Source organism: Eublepharis macularius, chromosome 11 (genome assembly GCF_028583425.1).
Source record: "Eublepharis macularius isolate TG4126 chromosome 11, MPM_Emac_v1.0, whole genome shotgun sequence".
Lineage (NCBI taxonomy): Eukaryota > Metazoa > Chordata > Lepidosauria > Squamata > Eublepharidae > Eublepharis > Eublepharis macularius.
The window spans coordinates 54,265,324-54,290,563 of record NC_072800.1 but is presented as its reverse complement, the minus strand read 5'-3'; the positions used below and the strand labels follow the sequence as shown (position 1 = coordinate 54,290,563).

Here is a 25,240-nt window from a genome sequence, read left to right as displayed (position 1 = left end):
CCAGGCCACGACGACGCGGTCTCCGCAGCGCCAACGCACTCCCTCCATTCTCTCGCCCTCCATGCAAAGGCTGCGAGGCCAGGGCTCAGCAGGAGCAAGCGAAGCTCCGCAACGCTTGGCGGCCGCGTGTTCCAGCGTCTCCTGCCGCTCCCTGATTGGCGCTCTCTTCTCTCCCCCTTTTGCGTCGAGGCTGTGGCGGTTGCCCGGGAAGCGCCCGGCCGCCATGGCCGCTGCTTCTGCGGGCAGCGAGAGACTCAAGGGCGAAGAGGTGAGTAAGGGAAGGCAGGAGGAGACTCGCGCCTACGCCTGTTCCTGGGTCTCTTCTTCCTTTTGTCTTTCTTTTGCTAGTCCCCTCAGAAAGAGGGAGGAAAAGGTGAAACTACACTCACTGACTCGCCTCTTTCTCGAACAGCCGGATTAGAGTCCAGTGGCACCTTAAGAGTCCAACTAGATTTCCAGGGTATGTGCTTTCGAGAATCAAAGTTCCGTTCTTCAGACAGCAGTAGCAAAGGTGGATAGCTGTGGAGGGTCCAGCATCTGAAGAAAGGATCTTTGACTTTCTAAAGCTCATATTCTAGAAATCTAGTTGAACTCTAAAGTGCCTCTGGACTCTAATCCTGCTGTTCTACTTCAGAACAACACGGCTACTTCCCGCAACTGTCTTCCTCAAAATGTACTCCATTGGTCTGCAACATCACTACCTCCATTATTTATTTCTGAATCGAAGTAATATTAGACATGGTGAGAAATAAAATAAGCAATTTTTTGAGGAGAGAGACAAGCATGAGCTGGGTATGGGTAAAAGGAAGCAAAACAATTAGAAAAATACATTAATAATTAAAGGAGGATTTAAAAGATGAGAAAAATTGCAACCACTCACTAGTGCCTGGGATTGGGACAAAGCAACTCTTAGTTCATCACTGGCTTTTCATGTATTGACACATAAACCTTTCATAAGATAAGGGTTCTTCTACTATACTGAATAATATAATGTGCAGACAAGAGCCAATGTAGTCTTTGTGACAGGGAACCTGGCAAATGCAGGGGCCACGACTTATACCAAACATTCATGAGATGGATGAAAAGGTTCAGTCTTACCCTTTGCTACATATATACACTCTATTCGTATAGTAATGTGTGAACTGTTCTACAAATCAATCCACACCCAATTTGCTGAAGTGAATCACATTACTGCCAGTGTCAACACCATTTAACTTGTATTTTTCATATCTCAGCAAAAAAAATTGTCTTCCTGATGAGTACATCAGGAAGATTAAAAGATAAGAGGCACCAAACCCACATTTATTGATCATGAATTGGATTTATTGTAAGTGCAAAGCCAGAAGTATAGTGGTTATTCTGGATTAAAGACAGATTAAAGTGGTTCTGTTGTTTAATGATAGTAAAATTATTTCTTTCCTTTTCATATAAGTGTTCAAGGCAGCTTATTACAGTACTTTTTAAAAACAGTAAAGTATGTCAAAAAGTAGCAATGAAAAGGAAGCAAGGGCAATAATAAATGACAAGCATCAATCAGGAGAAAGACTATAAATTTATTTCATGTGTAAGAACTACAAACAGTATCACCCCAACAGTTCTTTCTGGGAGTGCATTCCAAAAGCATGGTGCCACAGAGAAGTTGATACCTTCTTAATCTTATCTGAAGTTGATACCTTCTTAATCTCTGAAGCTGGAAGCATCCAGAGCAGGGCCTGATGATGATGAAGATGATGATGTAAGTGAACAGAGAGGTTCATAAGGAAGGAGGTGGTCCCAAACAATTTAGGATCTTTTACACACACAGGAAAAATATCTTTACCCATGACATGAATACGGAAGAATGAAGGGACTCGTCAGCAACATCTCTAAGAAATCAGATTGTATAACAATGTTAGTAATATGTTCTAGAGAACCTCTGTTGACAACATAGTATGAGATCCATGGATTTCCATCTAAGAATATATGAGAAATTGACAAACAAATACTCACTTCCAGGTAGCTCAGTGGCACATGACAGGAAAGAGTGTACACCCTGAGCCAACTAAACAAGCAGCCTGATTCTGTGTCGAGTTAAGTTAGGTATGCTTAGCTATAGGACTGAGATAACAGTATGATTGTGAAACATGCAACAACATTTCATAACATTGTCATTATCCCAAGAGTGCTAAACTATCTTGGAAATCCACTCTGTTAGTTTTACAGAAAGAGAAACCATGAACCAAACATTCTAGGACTTAAGTTTATGGAAGCATGTCTTACATCGTTATTGGTTCTGCCAGCTAACTCGATGCTGAAAGGAAGTTTGAAGAAGTGACACTATGAGGGAAGAGAGAATAGCTTTTCAAAATATGAAAATAATAGTAGATTGTCCCTCAGTGGGAGTGATAAGATACTAAAAGAGATCCCTTTATCCTATTCACAGTACAGATAATCTTATCCTGGTCACAGATATAATTTTATCTGAGTATTCTTTAGATTTTGTCAGCTCAAATTCAAGTACATTTATGAAAATATAGTTGTCTCAGAAGTTCGTAACTACAAAGAATCCTCAGATAAGTTGGACAGTCGTCAATTTGGATTGATCAGAAGTTTAGACAGAAAAGTTCCGGCTTTACACCTAGGGGTTATATGAGTTAGTCTTTGGTGACTGCACTGTAAAATTGTGCCAATGTAAACTCATGTTAAAACAGAAATAGTTGAGAGTATTTGTAGCCATATGATTATAGACAGAAGTTTGAATATATGACATGTAGGAGTGAAGCTTTTTCAAAATCTTACCCCTTTAGGCTGGCCAATCATCGAAAGCAAAAAATTAATAGCTGAGAGCTAGATGAGCAATTCTCATATCTCTTATTTCTTTCCTCATCTTCTGGGAGCCTGTTCTGCCCCAGGATATTGAGTGCTTGTCTTTCCCACAAAAATGTACTTATGCATGTACTGAAGTTAAATGAAGGGACAAGGTTAAAAACTAGAATGTAACAGCTGTAAGTTTTTTTAGAAACACTAAGAAACAAATTCTGTATTTTCATTTTCTACTTTTATATATAATAATATATTTTGTTTGATTATATGTATAGTTTCAGTCATATTAATGATCTGTTTTCAGGTTTTAAAAAACCAGCTGAAGATATGTGGCTTTAAGAAAGATGATGATGTCACGGAGTTGTATCTGGGAGAAAGGTAAGTACAATTAGTTTTGCCACTACAAGGGAAGGTTATGTTTAATCTAAAGTAATGCTTATTAGCATGAGTCAACTGAGAATACTCATTTAGTCATGAATGACTGATTCATTTTTACTTTTCTGGAAACTAGAACACTCCTTTGACACCGGTTTTTGACAAGCCTCATTTGCATTCAGTTTCCATATTATGGGATTAGCACAGCTCTTAAGACTCATCTTAGCAGAGGCCAAATGTAAAAATCTGGTAAAATGGTTCAAAGATATTGTAATATAAAATCATCTAACTTCCAAGCTAGCAAATTAATTCCTACAGTTTCATATGAAAAGGCTTCTTCAAGAAAGGTTGTTTTTTTCCATTACCCTTCAGTAATATCTTGGCAGTATTAGTTACACCCTTCTACGTTCATTGAAATAAATGCAATAGTGTCACTTTGTTTAGGATAGCTCTGATAGTCTCTCTTTTTACTGTACTGGCTCTGACTAGTGAGGGTAAAATCAGATATGATATATTTCTTAATAACAGTCCTGTATGCCCTTATTTTGTTTTGAGGTAGCCTGGAAGCAATGAGAGTATACATGAATCCATCGGCTAACTGCAGTTCCTCCTTTTCCTTTTCTGCTGGTCAGATATAGACTGCTCGGAAAGTAGGATGGTAGAAAGACAGAGGTATGCATTCAGGCTAGAGCAGGAGAGAAGGCAAGATAGTCCCACTTTATCTGACCTATTCTTCAAAACAGCCCGGTCCAATATAGAGCTGCATACATATGAACTCACTAATTTCAGTGGTGTTATGTGTACCATAGGATAGAGTAAGATCAGGCTCTCAGCTTTTTTCTCTCTTACCTTCTCTTTTGTACTGCCTAACTTTTGGCAAGACCAGAGGAAAGTTGACTGCCAGATGCAAGATTTGGCCCTGAACATTCTAGTTGCCAACCCCTAGTTGGCTTGATTTGATTGGTGGCTTAGACCGAACACTTTCCAGATGTTAGAGCTCAGTTTTCATTGAAGGAATCCCTTGGCATATGAGGGAGCAGAAAAACAAAAACAGTTGAAGGTACCTTTACTTGCTTCCAGTTGATATTCCTTATACACAAGATTTAATGCTGCTCCATTTAGGCATTGTCATTAAGACATAAATTGGTCTTTATGAAAATGCTGGTGACAGAACTCAAAATATTTTGACATCACAGTTGATCGGTCTAGGATTGCCAACTGCCTGGAGAAAAAAAAAGTCTTGTTTCTTTAATAGAGTCTTAATGGAATGTTAAATAGTAAAGAGTCCAGTAGCACCCTAAAGACTAACCAATTTTATTGTAGCATAAGCTTTCGAGAAACACAGTTCGTCAGATGCATCTAAAGAAGATAACTGATTTTTGAAAGCTTATGCTACAATAAAATTGGTTAGTCTTCAAGGTGCTACTGAACTCTTTACTATTTTGCTACTACAGACTAACACGGCTAACTCCTCTGGATTAATGGAATGTTGTTTACCATGTGATATTTATCTCTATGCAATGAAAAGCTTCAGCTGCCCATTTCCACACATTAATTCTCTGTTAAAGGGACAGGGCCCTGACCAGGATAGCCCAGGCAAACCTGATCTTGTCAGATCTTGGAAGCTAAGGAGGGCCAGTCTTGGTTAGTAATTGGACGGGACCTACAACGAAGACCATGGTTGCAGAGGCAGACAATGGCAAACCACCCCTGTTAGTCTCTTGCCTTGAAAGCCCCTCTAGGGGTCACCATAAGTCAGCTATGACAGCACTTTTCACCAAAGGGACAGGTCATTTTTCTCCAGGCCTCTTGGCAACCCTAGATTGTTGTCAAAGTTGTGTTAATATGAGCTGATATTCTGATGACTAGAATGGAAAGTTATTCTGATAAAATCTGTGCATTAAAATGTGCAGTACTACTAAAGAAGCATAGGAAATTTTGCTTCAGAGAGCTGTCATCTTAAGGAAATTGATTAGTTTAGCAGTAAGGAGAAAAAGAATGCTGGAGGCTTAAAAGGCTCAGTTCATAAAAGACGTGCAAAGACTAGAAGTCTTTCATAGAGGGGGAGCCTTTAAAAATATTGTTGGAATTAAACTCTACCTGGAGCACATTATATGCCTTTGGGTACAATTCTCAGATGAATTTCTCAAGTTTTGTTCCATTGATTTCACTGGAACATCTCAAGACTAAGGTGGTTTGAGGATTGCAATATGATCATCGAAAGGAACAGGGTAAGCCTGGAGATATAGGAAGAATGAAACCAATTAAAATGAAGTCTATACTTTTAGAAGGGAGAAAAAAAAGTAGTAGATACAGAGTGCTAGAAAATCAGAAATAATGTCTCATTTTTGCAGTCTCTGAAACATTTCAATATTAAAAAAAAAAGACCAAGAGATGAGAGTTGTGTCCAGGTGTGTGAAGCCTCGTCATGTAAACTTTAAACCAGAGTTCAGTTATTGAAGTATCATTGCCAAAGCTCAGTTAGCTTGAAACTAGAATTTAACTGATAGAGTATCCAGGCTGGTTTTCCAGAAGAATGAAACCAATCTCACTTGGTTTCCATTACCATCTTAAGGCTGTTCAGCAGCAGACCAAATAGAAGACAGTGGGGGAGGGGAGGGAAGATGGGAAAGGTAGAGGAGGTCCATCTGCTGGTTTCCATCTTGTGATTATTCTAGAGCCAGAGCAGGGTGAAGGAAAGGACCAGTGAGAACCTTAAGTAGTACTGTGCAGTATTCAGTGCTGGCAGTGTTCCTGTGTGTTGCAGATACATCAGAGGGCCAAACTAAATGTGATACTGGGAGATTAGTGAATGTGTTTAAAAGTTAGAGTGGCAGTTATGGAGTGTGTATTTGAATTGGTACCATAGTATGGCAAAGGGGGTGGGCAGTGAGTTAACTGTTTCCTTCTGTGTCATTTTACTAATGTCAGTTGCTCCCAGATCTGTTGTTTGCCCTGCAGGAAGAAACATTCAGATACCAATATAAGACATTGATTTAAGCTCATTGCAGCCAAGAATAGGCAGCTAGCAGGGTGCTGCTGTTCCATATTGCAGTGTACTCCTTACTGTTGTCTCATGCACATCCAAGATTTTCTAAGTCTTACATTAGTAGGATGTAATGAATTTTCAAATGCCCACCTCCTCCAGAATTATTTTTAGCCTTTCATCTGTTTGATGTTCTCAGAGAATCACTCAGAGAACAATCCTCCTCAGTAGGTCCACTGAGAAATGTCCCATTTTATTCAGTGTGGCTTATTGCCTGGAAGGTATTTATTGCAGTCAAATAGAATGTTGGTCACTGGTGGTAATATATGCAGATTTAAAAAGTCATTGTGTAGTCGTTTTAATGCATGATTGATCAGAGACATACAAGAAATATTGGTGGGAAAGGAACAAGTAAAAGTGTAGCTTGTGAAATAAATGAGTTTATGTGTGAAAACTCTGGACAGTCTAAGGTAACAATATGATAATGGACAAAATTAATAAGACCATGATCTTAAATATAATTGGTACATAAGTAAACAGGATTAATTTTAGTGGGATTATGATTAAATGTTAGCATTAGGATCTATGTTGGCAATTAATTTCTTGCGTCACTTTTTTTTAAATACTGGAAACTGTCGTGTTGTGAGTAACTGTGCTGGGAGTCAATATAAATAATCTAAGTAAATAAATAATAAATATTTTATCCTGACAAGTTTAACATTCAGTCCTAATGTTATAAAAACACATTTAATAAGAAAAACCTACTCAGTACTGATGTAGCTGTATACTTCTGTAGATATTGCAGGTGAGTTTTTGTAGTATAGCATTTAATTGGAAATTAAATACTGAAGTTCTATTACTTTTCTTCTAGAGGATTAAAAGAAGTCCCTGATTTATCACAGTTCCATATACTAATGTATTTGTGGCTAAACAATAATAAGGTAATAGGCTTTCAAATATAATTTTATTATAATATATTTCTATAATATTTATTTTAATATTTTGAGTATATTTTGATGCTTAAAGAAATTAAAATCTTAGGCTTTGCTAAATTCAGCACTTTTAAGTCCCATTGATTTCAAGGGGAAAGAATAAAACACATTCTCAATTCATTCAGTGGAATGTGTGTCACTGAAATGTATTTTGACTGCATTGTCCTCTTTATGCTTTATATTCCTACAAATATCAAGTTTGAGTGCTTTCTTTGAGCTAGTTGCCACAAGCTCCATTTGAACCACAAACGTTCCCTTTATTAGTGACTGTGGTAGTTACCATGGGGTGAGGGAATGAGAGAGGGAGGCTTTTGCAGCAAACAGCCCTCTGGACTTAAGACTTTCAAATGCCACACTCTTTGGTCCTTCCTTTTATTTGTTTAAACCCCATAATCAGTAAAAGGGGAGGGGGTGACGCAAGCTTTGATTTACTTGTTGGTAGCATGTAATCTTTGTGTTCCCTAATGGGCTCACATTTGAGACCCTACTAGAATAATAACAGTTACCTCACTTAATTGTGAGGTAACTATAAATCACATTTCACAGCTTTTTTTGACTGGGTAGGCAATACACATGTGCTGATGAACAACAAAGATTTATTTACAGAAAATAAAGCGTGTAAGAAGGTAAAGGTTCTGTGTGGAAAACGTCAGTATAGAATGTATAATTGGGACTCAATTTCACTGCCCAGAGATTATAAATTCTCCCTCTGAGGCAGAGGACATCTTGGGTGTTTCCCACCATCCAATCAGGGAGGCAGGAATTTACATATTTTTCTCCTTCCTGTTGGTGTGTGGGTTACCCTTCCTTCAGTTCTTTCCTGCCTCCAGGGAGAGCAGAAGCAGCAGCGATTTCAGCTGCTTCTTAGGCGTACTTTCACTTTCGCCTTCAACTGTATTTGATCTGCTTTGGCTTCCTTTCCTCTTACTGCCAGCTTATCTTGATTCTTTGCTTAGTGTCTATTTATTTCTATTCTCCTCCTTACTCTAAATTCCTGGCAAGAACTCAATGGACTGCCCTAGCCCTCAGGGTATGGAGTCTGATGAGAGCTTTTTAGGAGAGGAGTCCCAGGTGCCGTGGCTGCGGGAAGCTGCCAGATAACCGGTACCACCCTGCCTTTGAGGCTAGAACTGGCTCCTGGCAATGATACAGCTGTAGAGTGTGCCCACCAAGAGGGCCAGGAAGACAAACTCGGAGGCGGCAAATGCAGCACCACTCTGCAAAGAAGCTGAGCGCAGCACCACAAAACAAGCAGCAGAAAAGGTGGGGAAAAGTGGCGGTAAGCGTGCCAAGTCCTGCGCGGGCCCAAGCGGTGTGCAGGCCAACCTCCCCGGGGGAGGCTTACCTTCAGCCCTACCAGACTCAATTCAAGAGCCACGGAGCTCAGAGGCCAAGACCAGCAGGAGGGGTACTGTACAACTCGACATCGGTGGGGGGGCGGGGGCGCCTTGGCTGAGTTATTTTCAATCATTAAACAAGCCATGAGAGATGAACTAGCCAAGCTATGTCAGCCAGTCTCCCGACCTAATAGTGAGATTTCTTCACCCCCCTTCCCCTCCTCGTGGTAAGCCCAAAGATAAGCCTAGAAAGGCTCCAGCATGGCCCACTAAGGCGGCTCAGAAGGCTACCCATTCTAGCTTGCCCGATTTGACGTACCACTGGACAGAGGGGACCTCGTCTGATAGCAATGAGAAGGAGGAAGGAGAGTTCCTCTCAGAGGAGGAGGAAGAAGAGATTTCCGTTCCAGAACAGCCTAATAGACTGTTTAAGATTGGGGATTATCAGTACCTCCTCTCTAAGTCCTTATCAGCCCTAGGATTGCAGGAACAGGAAAAGAGGGAGGACCAGGACAGCCCAAAGTCTGACAAAAAGGGCGACAGACCTAAAAGGAGTAAAGAATTCTTTCCCAGAGTGAGTACTTCTGAGAGGGTCTTTCCATTTCCTGAATACTTTGAGCATCAGCTCAAAGCTGAATGGGAAATGCCTGCAGCCAATAAACAATGTTCTCCTGCAGCCAAAAAATTATATGCTTTACCTTCTTATGCTAACGAGTTGTTACAGGTCCCCAGGATCGATGCTGCAGTCGCAGCCATCCAGACGTCAGGCCTTCTCACAGAAGACGGTCAGGCAGCAGTCAAAGACAGCCTAGACTGAAAAGCAGAGGTTTCTCTCAGAAGAGCCCACGAGGCAGCGGCCTTGGCCATCAAAGCCTCCACTACAGCGTCTATTGTGTCAAGGGCGTCAGTGGTCTGGGTGCGCAAGCTGATCCAATTGATTCCAGATGGCAACAGACGTGTCGCACTCAGGGCTGGCCACAACAGGCAGGTGGCTCACTGGTACTGCAGATGGTCCCAAGGTTAGTTGCCAGGAAGTCAGTAGCCAAGGAGCCGGCAAATGAGAGTCCAGAAGTCAGGCCAAATGTCAGATCCAATACGTCAGTCAGAGAGAGGAGCAGGCAGAAGGGAAGTCAGAAGGCAGGCCAAGGTCAGAGTCCGATCAATCAAGAGGCAGGGCAGGGCAGGGCAGGGCAGGGCAGGGCAGGGCAGGGCAGGGCAGGGCAGGGCAGGAGCTTCCGGGCGCAGAGCTCTAGTCCCAGGGAGTGGAGAGCTGAGTTGCTTCTACCCTTGGCTTCTTCAGCTTCTCTCTCTTATACTGTCCTAATGAGGAGCAGGTGTTGTCTCTTTGCCTAATAGCCCCAGCTAGTGCTGTGCCTGCAAACGAGCACTTTTTCTCCTCTCCAACAGAGCTGTCTTTGCTTTATTCTTCCTCTTCTCAGCTGGCCCAGGGTGCTCAGGTTTCTCTTTTGCTCTGGAGGAGTCTTTGTCTCCAACAGCCTCTACAGAGGCTTCTGGCTGTTCCTGCTGAGTTTCCTTCCGGGCAGCAGCTGTCACGGCTGGCTCTGGCTCCAGAGTAGATCCTGCTGGCTCTTCCATGGCTGGCTCTGGCTCTAGAGTAGCCCCTGCTGGCTCTTCCTGCTCGTCCTCTGAGGAGAACTCTGGGGCAAGTGGTAAGGTGGCCAGTCAAGGCTGAGGCTGACTCATGACAAGACGTTTGATTGAAGGAGCGAACAGGATTCTTAAAGCCAGTGCCTTCGCAGCCGATGCGACCTTAGATGCTATATCCTTCTCTTTTCGATCTGTGGCATCGGCGACAGTAGCCAGACAATTGCTATGGCTCAGAGCATGGCAGGCGGACATCTAAGTTCATCCTGATGGCGAATCCTCTCCAGGATAAGCTGTTCGGGGACCATCTTGACAAAGTCGTGGTGGAGACAAGAAAAAGGTGTTACCTAGGAGCCTTAGGAGGTCAGACAGACATCCTTTCAACATTCAGCCATTTCGTTCCTACCACATGTTGGCTAGACCACGTCAGAATTCCAAGCACTCATCATGGAACCCATCCAAGAACAATTTCAAAAGGGGCCCCTTGGGCGCCGGACCTGCCAAACACTTTCAGAACAGGCTAGAAAAGCGAGAGTTTGAGAACAAGGTTTCTAAATTATGACTCACCTCACATACCGGTAGGGGGAAGGCTGCTTCATTTCAGTCAGGCGTGGATCGAATCAGGAGTGGACGATTGGCCCCTAGAAGTGGTCTCCAAAGTCTACTCAACAGAATTCAAATGTCTTCCTCCGGATCGATTCATTGCTTCTCCCATTCGGAAAAACCCCTACCGGAAACACATCACCATGCAAGCAGTCTGCCACTTGCAGGACATTCATGCAATAGAACCAGTACCCACCACAGAATGAAGTCAAGGCGTGTATTCCCTATTTTTTACAGTCCTGAAAAGAAACGGAGACTGGAGGGCGATCTTGAACTTAAAATTTGTGAACAAATTCTTGAGGATAAGACGATTCCGCATGGAAACTCATTGGTCAGTGGCAGAGGCCTTACAACCAGAAGAGTTTCTAACATCAATAGACCTTAAGGAAGCGTACCTTCACTTTCCGATCAACAGGTCATATCTCCGCTTTCTCCGGTTCAATATAGCCACCAACCATTATCAGTTCAGAGCTTTTCCATTTGGCCTCACCACGGCTCCAAGAGTCTTCACCAAGGTCCTCATCAACCCTATAATGCTCCTCAGGGAGAAGGGATACACATCCACCCATATTTAGACGACTTGTTAATCAGAGCCAGCTCCTGAGAGAAAGCGCAACAAGACACATGGACAGCTATTCACTTCCTGCATCTACATGGTTTCCAGATAAACTTGGAAAAATACTCTCTTCTACCCACTCAAACAATTCAACACCTGGGCATGATAGTGAACACCAAAAGGTGCTGTATTCTCCTCCCCAAGAATAAGATACAGAAGACCAGGAACCTAATCGAATCTGTAATCCAAAGCAAGTCAGTCCCCTTGATGACCCTATCCAAACTCATGGGTACCCTCACGGCAAACTGCGAAGCCATTCACTGGGGTCGGCTTCACTCTTGACCCCTTCTGTCCTTGAGACCTTAGCAATTCCTCATCATGACGAGAGCAGAGATGTTAATTCAAGTACCCAGAAAAGTCAAAGAGAGCCTCTTATGGTGGTCCAGAGACAGGAACCTGAATCAGAGCAAGAGCTACCTGACGCCCCAAGTGACTCAGATATTCACAGTTGCAAGCCCATCGGGCTGGGGCGCATCCCTGGAAGGACAATTGGTCCGAGGTCTCTGGTCTCAAGAGGAGTTGACCTTACCAATCAACTTCCTCGAGCTGAGGGTGATCAGACTGGCTCTAATGGAATTCTCTAACAAGATCAGAGGGAAAGATGTGCTAATCCGCACGGTCAATATGTCTGCGAAATCTTATATCAACAAGAAAGGGGGAACTTTCTATCAGTTAAGGACGGCCTGAAGCTTTCAGGACATCTGCACATTCGACGCTTCTTGAAAGGAGCATCTTTGTTGAGTCCACCAGTGGTGCATCGCTTCCCAACTTGTGGAAGCACATTGTGGTGCGTAAGGCGTTAACCAAGCCTCCTTTTGAACCAATGAGGGACATACTGCTGAAATGGCTCAAATTCGAAACCCTATTCTTGGTGGCCATAACCTCGGCATGGAGGATATTGGAAATTGGTGCACTATTGTTGAAGCCCCACCTTTGCGTGTTCCATAAAGACAAAGTGGTTTTGCACACGGATCCCACGATCCTTCCAAAGGCATATTCTAGATTCCACAGAACCCAAGAAATCAATCTCCCATCCTTCTGCCCGAACCCAAAACACCCCAGGGAAAGGGAATGGCACTACCTGGATGCGAGAAGAGCCCTCAAGACATATTTTGCCAGGACAGAAAACATCAGAAAAATGGATTTCATATTCATCGACACAGGTCCTCCTAACACCGGAAGGAAAATGTCGGCCATAGCTATAGGTCAGAACATTAGGTTCTGCATCGCAGAAGCTTATAAAGCATCTAATGAGGAGATTCCAGAGGGAATCACGGCCCATTCCTTAAGAAGTGAAGCAACTAATGCAGCTTTCACAAATCAAGCGTCAGTGGAAGAAGACTGCAGAGCTGCCACATGGTCTTCAGTGTCCACATTCATACGGCATTATAGGTTAGACCTGTATGATTAGGCGGACGCTGCCTTTGGAAGACGAGTGTTGCAACATGTACTTCAAGACGAAGACCTTGTCCCACCTGAGAGGAATTAACTGCCTCCACCTCAGAGCAGACCTTTGGACACTTAGCATGAAGAGTCCTTCTCCTCTGAGGAATGGAGGACATCTTGCCCTCCCAGGTTCTTCGTCTTACTTCCTTGATTTCTTATCTGTTCTTGCTGTTTGCTGTTACTACATGTTTTTTCTCGGAATGTATTCTCCTTTCTGTGTTAGACTTATTTATTCCATTTTAGTAAAGATAGAGTATTGCTACACGGAGTCAAACGAACTGAAGGAAGGGTGACCCACGCACCAACAGGAAAGAGAAAAATATGTAAATTCCTGCCTCCCTGATTGGATGGTGGAAAACACCCAAGATGTCCTCTGTTCCTCAGAGGAGAAGGACCCTTCACGGTAAGTGTCCAAAGGTCCATTTTCTTAATGTGCGTTAACATGTTGAACTGACAGTTACCATATACAAACACTGAGGGGAGATTTGATTCCTTTTTCTTCAGACAGCAATCAGGGTTCACTAGAACCTATTTCCTCAACTGACAGGAATACCATTCAGGTTCTAGGCAACTCCTTTAACTCACAGAGACTCTGGTCATAGAACCTGTACTTGAAAGTTAGATTTGACGGGCCTGTAACACTTTATGAGAATTTTAGGCCACAGTTAATGTGCTGTTCTCCACAGTTGAAAGATGGTTTTGAAGGCATGTTAGCTATCATGGAAATCATATGAGGTCATAAATACTTTATAGATTGATGCTTAATGTGAAAAACTGAATGTCTTCATACTGTACATTTATTTGCTGAGTCATTTTATATTTCTGTTATTTTAGAAATGTCACAGGAACTTTTTAATAACTGTTCAAAGCCAATATAGTCAGTTACAGCTGTCACTAACACATAACCCTGTTATTCTGTTTTTCACATTTTAGATTGAGAAATTAACTTTTTTGAAGCATAACTGTTGCTTGAGAGAACTGTACCTCAACAACAATGAAATCAAAAATATAGCAGGTATTCTGTTAAATTTGATTTTTTAAAAACAACAAATTGGTTGTGATTTCTATAAATACAGATATGCCTGGAACAAGGACTGAAAGATTGTTGAGAGAGCTAAAATATATAGTGCTTTGTGTGAATATAATGTGAAATATATTTTATGAAAGTACAAGCAGGAGCTGATGTGGTAGCCCTAAAGAAAAAGAAATGTACTCTAAGTGGTTGCTGTGGCGTTTTGAACATGATTTAGCACCATAAAAAACCTGTTATGAGATGGACACTCTGAATCAAACCTTCTCACTGTGAGGAGGAGGGCATCCTTGATGAATTCCTTCCCAGAGTTCAGAAGACAGAGAATAATTTCCAGTTTCCCGTGTTTACTGTTGGGAGGCAGTGGTACCCTTCTTCTCCTTTTTGCTTGCTGTCTTGGTCAGAAACGTGGAGATCCTGGAGAGTTCTGTCTTTGAAGCATGACCAGGCTAGGATCATTTCCAGTCTGTCTTGCAGCTTCTCTATTTTCTTCCTTTTTCATTTTTATCCCACTACTTGCTTCTCCTATTTTGCCTGTGGCTATTTAAAAGAAGGAATTGCCTTTTATAGAGCAGATTTTGCTGACTCAGCCTAGTTGATGTCAGAATGCTATTCTTCTGAAGAGGCCTTGGATGGGGTTTAGGGCCATTGTGTCCACAGTCAGATGCAGGAGACCCCTGCACCCTGAAGTGACTGATTGGCAGGGGTCATTACATTGCCAGTATCGTTACAAGAAAGATTCTGCAGTATATATTCAATATACTTTATAGTGCCTCCAAAAGAATGACTGGAGACCAATACTCAACACATCAACAAGTCTGTGAGTACTGAAAATGGAAGCCTTGAAATTTATTATGGTAGTCCAGCAATGAAAGATTTCATTGCATCATTGCCTTGACAGAAATTTACCTTCCTGTCCCATTATCCAGCAGATTGGACAGTTACTGTATGCTTTTTCTTTTGTCTTACTCATCATAAGGAAATTGAACTGGCAAAAAGCAGACCTAATTTGCATGCCAGTTCACAGGACAAGGAGACCATAGTTTTCCCAACTAGTGGAACTTGTAGTGCAGACCCTAGCTCATTCCAGTGACTATGAATCCGTTCAAAACCTAAGACCTGAATGGCACGCTACATGTGTATGCTAAAAATTGCTAAGATGTTCTCCATAAACAGATGATGATACAGTTCATTGACCAGCACATAGACAAACCATGGTACAGTTCAATGAACATCACAAAGACTGACCAGACATGTTTCGGCCCTAAGGCCTTCCTCAGTGGTCAGTTGTACAATATTTATAATCAAACACACCCACACATTAAGAAACCAATGATGAAATGCTCCCAATGCTTTATCTAAAGCTGAAGCAAGAGAAGAAGGGGGGAGGATTTTTTAAAAATTTATTGGTGGCGGCGACCACTATGTTCTAGAATTATTTTAAGAAAAATACTAAAACAAAATTTACCTCTGGTATTGTGTGGTAAAATACAAATGTAGCAGCAAGGACTGCACTCACACAATACTCGTCATTTGCACTCACACAATACTCGTCAATGAAATAATTATTCCATATTAAACTCTTTAACTCACCCCTCCCCCTCCCCACCTTCCTGGGCTCTCCAGTCTCAAACACAAACAAACCTGAGGCTTGGTTTCCAATGTATTTGGGTGTGTTTCATCAATCTGCAGTAAAAATAAAGTGACACTTTAACCTCAAAGGTTCAGCTATATGAAAAGGTAGAAAGGTGATGAAATATCTCCCACGTGATATGGAGATGTACTCCCAAGGAAGGTGGAGAAGGCAAAAGAAAAGAGATGAGAGAAGGGAGAGAACACTGAAGTGGCAATAACACAGCACTGTCAAATAAGGAAACCAGGTAGACATTCAAATCACATCTCTCTCAGACACAGCAAGTCCAGTCCACTTCTTCATTTAGTCCCCAAGGCATCAATATCTGGAGGTGGTGAATCCAAAATATTTATCTTTTCTGCAGAAGTTTGTATAAGCCTGAAGATACGTTCTGTATACATTCCGCAACCCAGAATTGCAGCTGCTGCTCCGTGTGTCCGGCAGTGAGATAGTGATTAACAAGTGGGGCATTCAGTTTCTTTAATACAGCTCTTATGTTCACATATTTGAACTTTGACTGGTCTTCAAACATAACTCAGCTATATGGCACAGAAAGGAAGTGGGATCTCTGGTTTCTCTTATCCAATAGCTCCCTTGAGACATCCAGGGTCTCATCTTGTGGAATATTAGTGTACAAAGAGACCACATCCAGGGTAACAAAAAACATCTCTTCTGTCTGTAATTGTATGTTAGTAATGTGATTTAAGAAGTCCATAGTATTTCTTAAGTATGAGCTTGTGTTCTGCACAAAGAGTTTAAGAAAAATATCTAAATACTGGGCCAGAGGTTCTAACATAGAGCCACAGCTGCCTCTACAATGTAATCCTCTCTGTCCCAAATTACCACTGCTCCTCACTTATCTGCTGGTTTGAAAACAAAAAACAAATCTCTCCCCTTTTTTTCTCTTGCTGCAGTTTTAGATAAAGCATTGGGAGCATTTCATTACTGGTTTCTTAATGCGTGGGGTGTGTTTGATTATAAATATTGTACAATTGACCACTGGGGAAGGCCTTAGGGCCGAAATGCGTCTGGTCAGTCTTTGTGTTGTTCATTGAATTGTACCATGGTTTGTCTTTGTGCTGGTCATTGAACTGTACCATCATCTATGGAGAACGTTTTAGCATACGCATGTAGCCTGCCATTCAGGCCTTACGTTTTAAACTTGTTTTTAACCTATATTTTGTGCACATTTATAATAAATACTGTCTTGGAATATATTTTATTTTAGGTTGTAACTTGAACTCTATTTTCCCCCTGCTTGTTTGGGTTGAGTTTGTGGGGGGTCTCCCCCCCCCCTTTTTCTTCGTTGTTATGAATCCATTCAGTCAGTGCCCAGTCTGTAATTCTGATATAAGATGGCTGAGATTACTGTCAGGGGAAATGACCCAAGTCATAAGGCCTCAAAAAGATTATCTACATCAAGAATTTGATACCTTATATAAATTATTTTTTTATTTGTTCAATTTTTATACTGGTTCTCTTCAGTTAAGATGGTGCAAGAGAGAATTTGCACCATCTAGATGGTGACTAGAATGGGCTTTTTCCACACTGGGCTTTTTCATCAGTTCTAGCCCCACACTGCATCAGTTTCTGTCCAGAGTTCTGCACACGTGGTCAAAATACTTCAGTTCAGTTTCCAAACTACTTCCCAGGCTTCTTTGCATTCTGCATGGAGAAAGGCTGCATCTGCTGCAGAACTGATCTTTCCCTGGCTTTTCTACAACTTTTCTCTCTGCCCATATACCCCAAAGTATTTTTATCAGTGAAGTCAAACTACAGCTTTTTGGCACTAAAGAATGCTTTCTTCTGTATGACGCCTGTTTTTTCGCTCTCCCCTTTATCGTGTCCTGATTGGATGAGCAGTAACAAATCCAGTTTTTTTCCCAGAATTAAAAAAAAAAGCCTTTTTACATTGGTGCCTTTTTAAAAAACCTTGCACTGACCAGGAGGGCGGGGAGACGACGCTGCTGCAATATGGTTAACACAAAAACTCTTTAAAGAGCCCTGAATCCCACTTGATATTTAAAGTTTGTGCTTCCTGTACTTTTAGCCCATTCTTAACTCCCCCTTCAGATTTCAATGGGGCATTTCAAGTGTTCTCTTCCGAATTTTCTGTGCATTGAAATCTGAAGGGGGAGTTAAACATCTGGAATTTGGAAGAAAACTCAAAAAGGTATGGGGCCAAAAGCAGTAAAAATTGCTTGTACAAAAAAGACCTAACTGTGCATGGGGAAAACACTTCAGTAAAACTTTTAATAGGCAGATGGCCATGTTAGTGACAACTATGCCACCAGTAAGGGGCATAGCTGTTTCTAGACATCCACACCTCAAGTGTTTCTTTGGGGCCTATTGCTGCTGAAACCTCCAGTAATTCACCATTTCCCCTCATGGAAGTTACATGTTGTACTCCATACCTTAACCCATCCTCTATCCAAAGCTAAAAAGACTGACTTTAAAGGTGTTCTTCTTAATAGCAATGACTTCAATGAGGAGTATCTGAGCTGGTAGTTCTATGCATTTGACCGAGCCTTGTGTTTATCCCATAAAGACAAGCTTACCCTAAGAACAGATCCTGTATTCATTCAAAAAGTTGACACCATCTTTCACAGGACACACAAACACTATACTTCCTTATGCCCTTAGCCACAACATATGAAGGAGGAGGTCTGGCACCCACTGGATTTGCATAGAACATATATATGAGTAGGTTTAATATTCTTTTTATAGCATTCCACATGACTATCATGGGCAAGAGGTTCTTCAAAGCTTCACATAGTATGTAAATGCATTGACATTACTTAAAAGGCTCAGGGTAATCAAGTATCGGATGGCATTATTGCTTATTCCATTGGAAATGCTGCTGTGTCTTCAGCTGTTAATAGCAATGCCTCAGTAGAAGATTTCTGCAGAGTGCCTACATGTGCAACTGGTTCTTCCTTTAGTAAAGTATTCCAGAATAGTCGCTGCTGCTTCAACTGATGCTTCCTTTGATCACAGAGTTCTATATGGAGTTCTGAAATATTTCATTGATGACAGTCAGTAATCCAACTATATACAGTTTTTGGACGTTCCATTCAGCATAGGATGCCCTCCTCATAGTGAGAAGAGAAAGCTGAATTGACCGAAAATGTTTCTTCTACTCATAAACAAAGAGAGCAACCTGGTCCCACCTTGGGATCTTTTGAGGGGCAAGGATGACTGTTTTGACTATCAAGATGAATAGGACATCATTGTGAAACTGTTTTTTTTTATTTTAGCTGATTCCCCCGCCCCCCTTACTCATTACCTTGATTTTCATTGCCTCTGTTGAACTGGCACTCCTACCTACAGGACCGTCTATGTGCTTCATGTTGTGCCACTTATTTCATTTAGAAGATTCATTATAGGAAGACCTTGTATAGTTGGAATCCTCTGGCAACTGTGGAAGTCTCAAGCAGAAGAGAAGGGTGCCTCCCAATGGTGGAGTCTGGAAGTTGGAAATTATTTTCCATCCCCTAAACCTTATTGGAGAATCTACCCATCCATTAAATATGCCCTTTTTACCTTAGAAGGTAATACTCCGTGTTCCATTTTGCTGTTGTTTACACTATAAATGTAAAAAATAAAAATCAGGTATATTGTCAGAAAAGGCAAGTTTGTAAGTACAAAATGTGAAGCCATCCTTTGGCTGGGAAGACTTAGATCTTCAGGAAACTTAGATCTTCAAGTCATGTGGTGACTTGAATAAGATCAGTGTTGGAGATGAGGTTGGGGAGAAAGCTGTTTTATCAAAAGGAGAAGTGGGGCTCTGGTAGTAGTAGGCAGACTAATAATGAGTTTCCTGCTCTTAAAACTGACAAGATAGAAAGTGATTAGTGAATGGGTATTGTCCAGTTCTTTGGTTCTTGTTACAGATATTGGTTTTATGTGCTCATGATCAGTTTTGATTGGGGCCAGTTAGAAAGTCCATGTTAGATGCTTTCTAAAAAAATTGAATCCTTATTTTAATGTTGATGGGTAGCTGTGTTAGTCTGTCTGTAGCAGTAGAAAAGAGCAAGAGTCCAGTAGTACATATAAGACTAACAATGTTTGAGGTAGGGTATGAGCTTTTGTGTGACTCATGAAAGCTCATAGTCTTATAGGTGCTACTGGACTCTTGCTCTTTTCTGCTTATTTTAATCTGATTATATTACTGTTCAGGTTTAACTGAATGTCAAATAATGGCTCACTGGTTTTCAGTTTAGATTTGATTACATACAGGTCACACTGTCTTATTATTTGTATTAGCAATCCTAAGATTATCTTCATATTTCATGTTATACAATAATGCATCTGTAAATCCATTATTATCTTTTTAGGTGCTCTCAGACATGTACACTCATTGCAGATCCTGCTGCTTCATAACAACCAATTGAAGAATCTGGAAACAACTGTGAATGAACTAAAAGGAATGATGAGTCTACAGACCTTAAGTAACTTTTTTCTGTATAGTGGCAGGACCCCACTAACACATTTCAAAACTCCAGTATTTTTAAGATGAAGAAATTGAGTCAAAATCCAACCTTTTTTGGAAGATCTTTTACTGAGAAAAAATATTCTATAATTAAACATACCGATATATGTTTTAACTAGTGCAGGCATTTTTTTAGTATACTGAACAGACCAAGGGGTGAATGAAAATGCCTGAGACTCTAAAATTTCATATTAAGATAAACAAGACAGTGCTGGCGCCACTAAGTTTTGCTGTATGAAATTGCCTTCAGGGGAGTAGGATTATAGTTGTTAACCTATTGAAAGTGAAAGTGTAAGCAATCTTTCTCCATCTCTTCTGAAGGAATGTGCTCATAGATCATACCAGGCTTTCAGATCTTTAAGAAGTAGGAACTAATTTAATGCCTTAGTAAAGTAATTAATGGAGGTGTTTAATATCATCTAAACTACATATAAATTTAACAGGCTGAATGATGGCTAGAAGTATAAAGGTGACTTGAACCTGAACCTGAGCCAAACTGAAAACAAGTCAAATGTATAAGGATAATATGCCAATCAAATCATTCCCTTTCTTATTTTTAGGATCCTTGTTTTCAGGATATAGTTTTGGCTTTTAAATAGCACTCTGCATTAAGTGAGTTTTAAAGTTCCATTTCTCAGTGGGAAGCCCATGTCTTGGTCACCCTTGATTTGAGCCACTGTAGTCTCCTATTTATTGGCCTCTCTTCTTCCTGGTTCTCTAATAAATTCAAAATGTCTTAACAAAAATCACTATCTGTCCATAGATATAAATTGTCAAGTTAGGCCACTCAAGGTGGATGTATCAGGGATGGGGACTAAGTAGTCTACCACAAATTCTTACAAAGATTGTGAGACTTTGTGAATTTTTGTCTGATCCAGCAAGACATCCTTCTTACACAGGAGTGCATACTTTGTATAACTGAACCCTGTTTGTTTGTGTCTTGGCTGTTAGAGGATTCATCAGAGGTAAAGGAATTACAGTAAAAAACAGATTATGTTGCAGTGAAGTCATCTTATCATTTTTATAGTTTCCAAAAACTAGCAGCATGCCAGAATGAATGGACATGCCCAAGGAGTATGGAAAAGGAATAACTATTTTTAGAAATGAAATGTTGAGAAATAATTCTGTTTAATTAGGGTTGGCTGTACAGCAAGTAAATATCACATTGTATTCAGTTGTATTGCTTTTACAATGTTTCTGAGTTGTCTTTTTGCCTGAAGACATCCAAAACAACATGCAGCACTAAAATCCAGTTATGTACAAAGTATACATTAAAAAACAAAATCAAAAGCCGCATACAGATATGCATGTGTGGGCACATACCATATTTCCATTACTTTAGCTCTAGCCATTCACCGATTTGTATTTAAATGGAAACTCAGTCTAGCTGTCCTGATAAAATAGTAAGTCATCTATTATTTTACAAGAAATATTTGCTATATATTTTCTTTTCTTACGTGAAACTCCAGACTGTGGGCACTGTTCACCATTAACAGTATTTGTAGAGAAGGTGGGACTAGCTGTTTCAGAGCTGTAAAAGTAGTGATCTTCCTACTACTGCCATCTTGTGGTTCTCTGAATGAAATTAATTATGGTAATTTTCATGTTTATAGTTATGTAATGAGAGAATTCACAAAAGGATATGCTTTTTAAACAGATGTTCTGTATTGAACTATTTTTTAAGAGTGTCAGATTATAGATTATATGTACATATAACTATTATTAAAACAGACCAGTAACATCTTTCCAAGAATAACGGGTCCATACATTGGGTGCTAAGTGTGACTTAGCATTGAATTAGCCTGCGCTTTGTGTGTTTCCTGGCCCAGTTCAATTCTTGAGTCTAAAGCATCTGAAGGACTGTTTCTACCTAATAATAACAACAACAACAACAACAACAACATTCGATTTATATACCCACCTTCAGGACAACTTAACGCCCACTCAGTGTGGTTTACAAAGTATGCTATTATTATCGCCACAACAAACCACCCTGTGAGGTGGGTGGGGCTGAGAGAGCTCCAGAGAACTGTGACTAACCCAAGGTCATCCAGCTGGCTTCAAGTGGAGGAGTGGGGAATCAAACCCGGTTATAGTCCAGGTTAGCGTCCCGTGCTCATAACCACCTATTACAACTGTTTCCAACTATTTCCACCTGCCTGAGTTTTGAGAGCACTGGGTGAGACTGTCTTTCAGGAAACTGCATTATCCAAGATTGGACTTGCAGGGACTCAGAAAAGGACCTGCCACCCCTAAGTTGTGGAAAGCCTGGAAAAGGGGCAACTGGCCTCATCTTCCAATAAGTTAAAGGTGTTTTCATTTTGAAATCCCTTTGAATTAAGTTATTGTTCTATCTGAGGTTGTTGTGGTCTTGGTGTGTTTGTTTTTTATTTTATGTTTTTATTGAAAATTAACCGCCTTGAGTATTTTTTTGAGAAGCAGTATCTAAATTAAGTAAAACAAGTAGTGGACCTGCAAAGACGTGCTAGTAGGGGCATCTTATTTTCCTCTCTCACACTATTTCTTCTTTCCCTTTTCTGAAAGCCCCAATAGGTTATCTCCTTTTCTTGCTTCCTTCTCTTCTTCCCACCCACCTGGCTATCAGCTGAAGCTGGTAAAAGCACTTCTGGCCACAGCTTCCACCTGCTTATTTAGTAGTAGTAATTAAAAATATGGCTCTCTGCAAGCCACAGAATACCACTGATACACAGTATTATATAGTTCTCAGGGAAGTTTATCAGTTCTTGCTGTAGACTAACAGTTTGCTAGTGGGGTTGGTGGACTCAATACGTTGCAGTACACTTGTAGGCTGACAGACGGTTGCCTGACACCCTCATAGAATATGGCTGGTGTTCCTTTCAAATCCCTGTTCAGTCTCTAGAACTTAAAACAAACATACATTAGCCCTTTTTAAAAGATGCCCTGAGTGGTTGACACAATTTTATTTATTTACAGCATTTTTAGTCTGCATTTCTCCTTGAAAGGAGTCATGGCAAGTTAAAATGGTATCTAAAAATAAATCTTGGAATAAATAAGGTAGTAGTACAGTTAAAAGAGGTCCAAACAACCAGAGATCAATCAATATACAGCCTATAATATGCAACGGCTATTACCTAAAAAGAGCATCTGTGTTCAGAAGCAATGTATCTCTGAATGTCAGGAGCTGGGGATGAATGTTGTCCTGCTTGTAGATTTCCTTCTGGCAACTGCTGAAAGCAACATGTCAGACCTCCATTCTGATCCATCGGCAGTCTTCTATTATTAACCTTTCCCCAAAAGGATCTGTATTCCCAACCACGGAACTCCTTAGCTGTTTTATGTTACCTTGGTTATTCCACCACAAAAAAGATTTTGTAGCCCTTTCTCTTTCATATAGGCATGTCTCCAAAGCATGTGGATAGATTCCCCGAGATCTGCAATGTAGTGGGGAAAACACCAAATGGACTGGTTCCACTCTGCCCTTAGTTTCATGTTGATTGCCAATTTTTTTCTCCTAAGCTTACTTGTACGGGCAAAGTTCCTTGATTTACTGAACAACTGCAAACAGTAAAATAAGTTTGGAAATTGATCTGCTTTGAATAGAAGTGGAGAAAAACTTGTGATGCACTTCCAGTGTGGATTATACCCACAATGCAGATCTCGGGATCCAGCTGCTCAGGTAGGGAGGGATTGTTTATATCCCCCTCCCACCTTGACAATAATTCAGAGGTACAATATACAATAGCCCACACAACTTTTGAAAGGTGTTTTGCAGATAGAAATTGCTAAAGTTCTCCAGTAAATAAATACTGACCATTGCAATATGGTTACTGATTTTCAGAGTCTCTGCTCCTGTTTTCTTTGTTTTTCAACTCCTGCAGATTTGTTTAATAACCCTCTGTCACAAGACTGCAGATACCGTCTTTATGTACTATACCATCTCCCGTCAGTTCTGTTGCTTGATAGAAAAGGTATAAATTGGTTTTATTTTCTTCACCATCAGAGAGATCAATTACATACATACTTGTGATTGTGCAGAAATAGAATTATTGGAATATTTCAGTAAAGCAAGAAAATGTATAGATCTTTTTAAAAATATATTAAATAGGGAAAATTAATTTTATTAATTCTGAAAACGTGTCTGTTAAAAGATTTCATTTATCTTATACAATTATTTACATTTATCTTTAAGAAATCTTTGTGGAAGGTAAACAGGTATTGTCTTCAAATGTGCAAGTTAAGTTGTGCAGGTCTCAGTCAGCACACTGTACAAGATGAAATACATATCTGTTATAATTGCAATTAAGTAGTCTGGGTATGGAAATCCATTGTCAAGTAGACTTTTTAAAGATCAGTCACAGACAGTTCTCTTTGAAACATAAATTTTAAATTTGGTAACAACCTTTGGTAACTAATTTTAAAAGCATTAAGAACTACTTTCCCTTCTTGACAAAACCTGAAAGAAGTGCATGTTTTCTTATAACATTCAGTTACGCATTTCATCTAGCAGTAGGCTAAGCACCAGCTCTTGTCTTGCTTGTTTTTCCACATGAACTCTCAATATGTGGGTCAAAACATGAATACAGTGGGTTCCAGGGAAGCCTCTCCCTTCTAGCTAGTTTTTCCAAGAGTGAGGAACAGTGGGCCAGCACTTTACTCCCAACTGATTTCTTTTATCACTGACACCCCTTTTTCCCACTACTTTTTGGCAACTTGAAACCAGGTGTGAGGCTGGATTTGGCTCTGGGATCTCCAGTTGCTGTTTGGATGCAGCAGCAGCAAATTTTATTATTTGTAAACTTGTCCGTAGCCCATAACTCAGTAAGACTCTCTTTCAAGGAGTAGCAATTTGTTGGGTTAATTGGCAAAAATTAAGGGTGCCCATCACTTCTCAGTTTTGATGGGAAAAAATTTTTTATTCATGTAATCAGGGGAAAGTACAGTTTGCTGAGTGTTAATCACCTTTAAATTTCTTTTAAACTCAATGAGTTAATATTGTGTAAACTCTCCCTTTGAAATTAATGGGAGTGAATTAGTGTTTTAGCAGTAGAATTAGAGCAAGAATTAGTGTCTGTAGCAGTAGAAAAGAGCAAGAGTCCAGTTGCACCTATAAGACTAACAAAATTTGTGGTAGGGTATGAGCTTTCGTGAGTCATGAAGAAGTATCTGAAGAAATGAGCTGTGGCTCACAAAAGCTCATACCCTACCACAAATTTTCTCAATCTTATAGGTGCTACTGGACTCTTGTTCTTTTACGGTGTTTTAACTGGTTGGATTCTGTGTAGTTTTTAGAAACACCTCTGTTTAATGTTTCCATCACTGATATTCACCGGTGCTAAAGTTG

The 25,240-nt window shown here is 40.5% G+C and overlaps 1 protein-coding gene across 2 annotated transcripts in view; it reads left to right on the top strand.

The window, feature by feature from the left end:
- Positions 1-210: 210 nt before the first annotated feature.
- LRRC72 (leucine rich repeat containing 72) overlaps positions 211-25,240 on the top strand; it is a 30,326-nt gene continuing 5,296 nt past the window's right edge. Inside the window, exons 1-6 of one of the 2 annotated variants that reach the window (XM_054990804.1) lie at positions 211-268; positions 3,107-3,180; positions 7,035-7,104; positions 13,696-13,777; positions 19,763-19,876; positions 23,778-23,867. In XM_054990804.1, coding sequence (XP_054846779.1) covers positions 224-268; positions 3,107-3,180; positions 7,035-7,104; positions 13,696-13,777; positions 19,763-19,876; positions 23,778-23,867 — 475 coding nt within the window. In that variant the 5' untranslated portion in view covers positions 211-223. The remainder of the gene's footprint in view (positions 269-3,106; positions 3,181-7,034; positions 7,105-13,695; positions 13,778-19,762; positions 19,877-23,777; positions 23,868-25,240) is intronic. The other variant, XM_054990805.1, reaches the window with a different exon arrangement.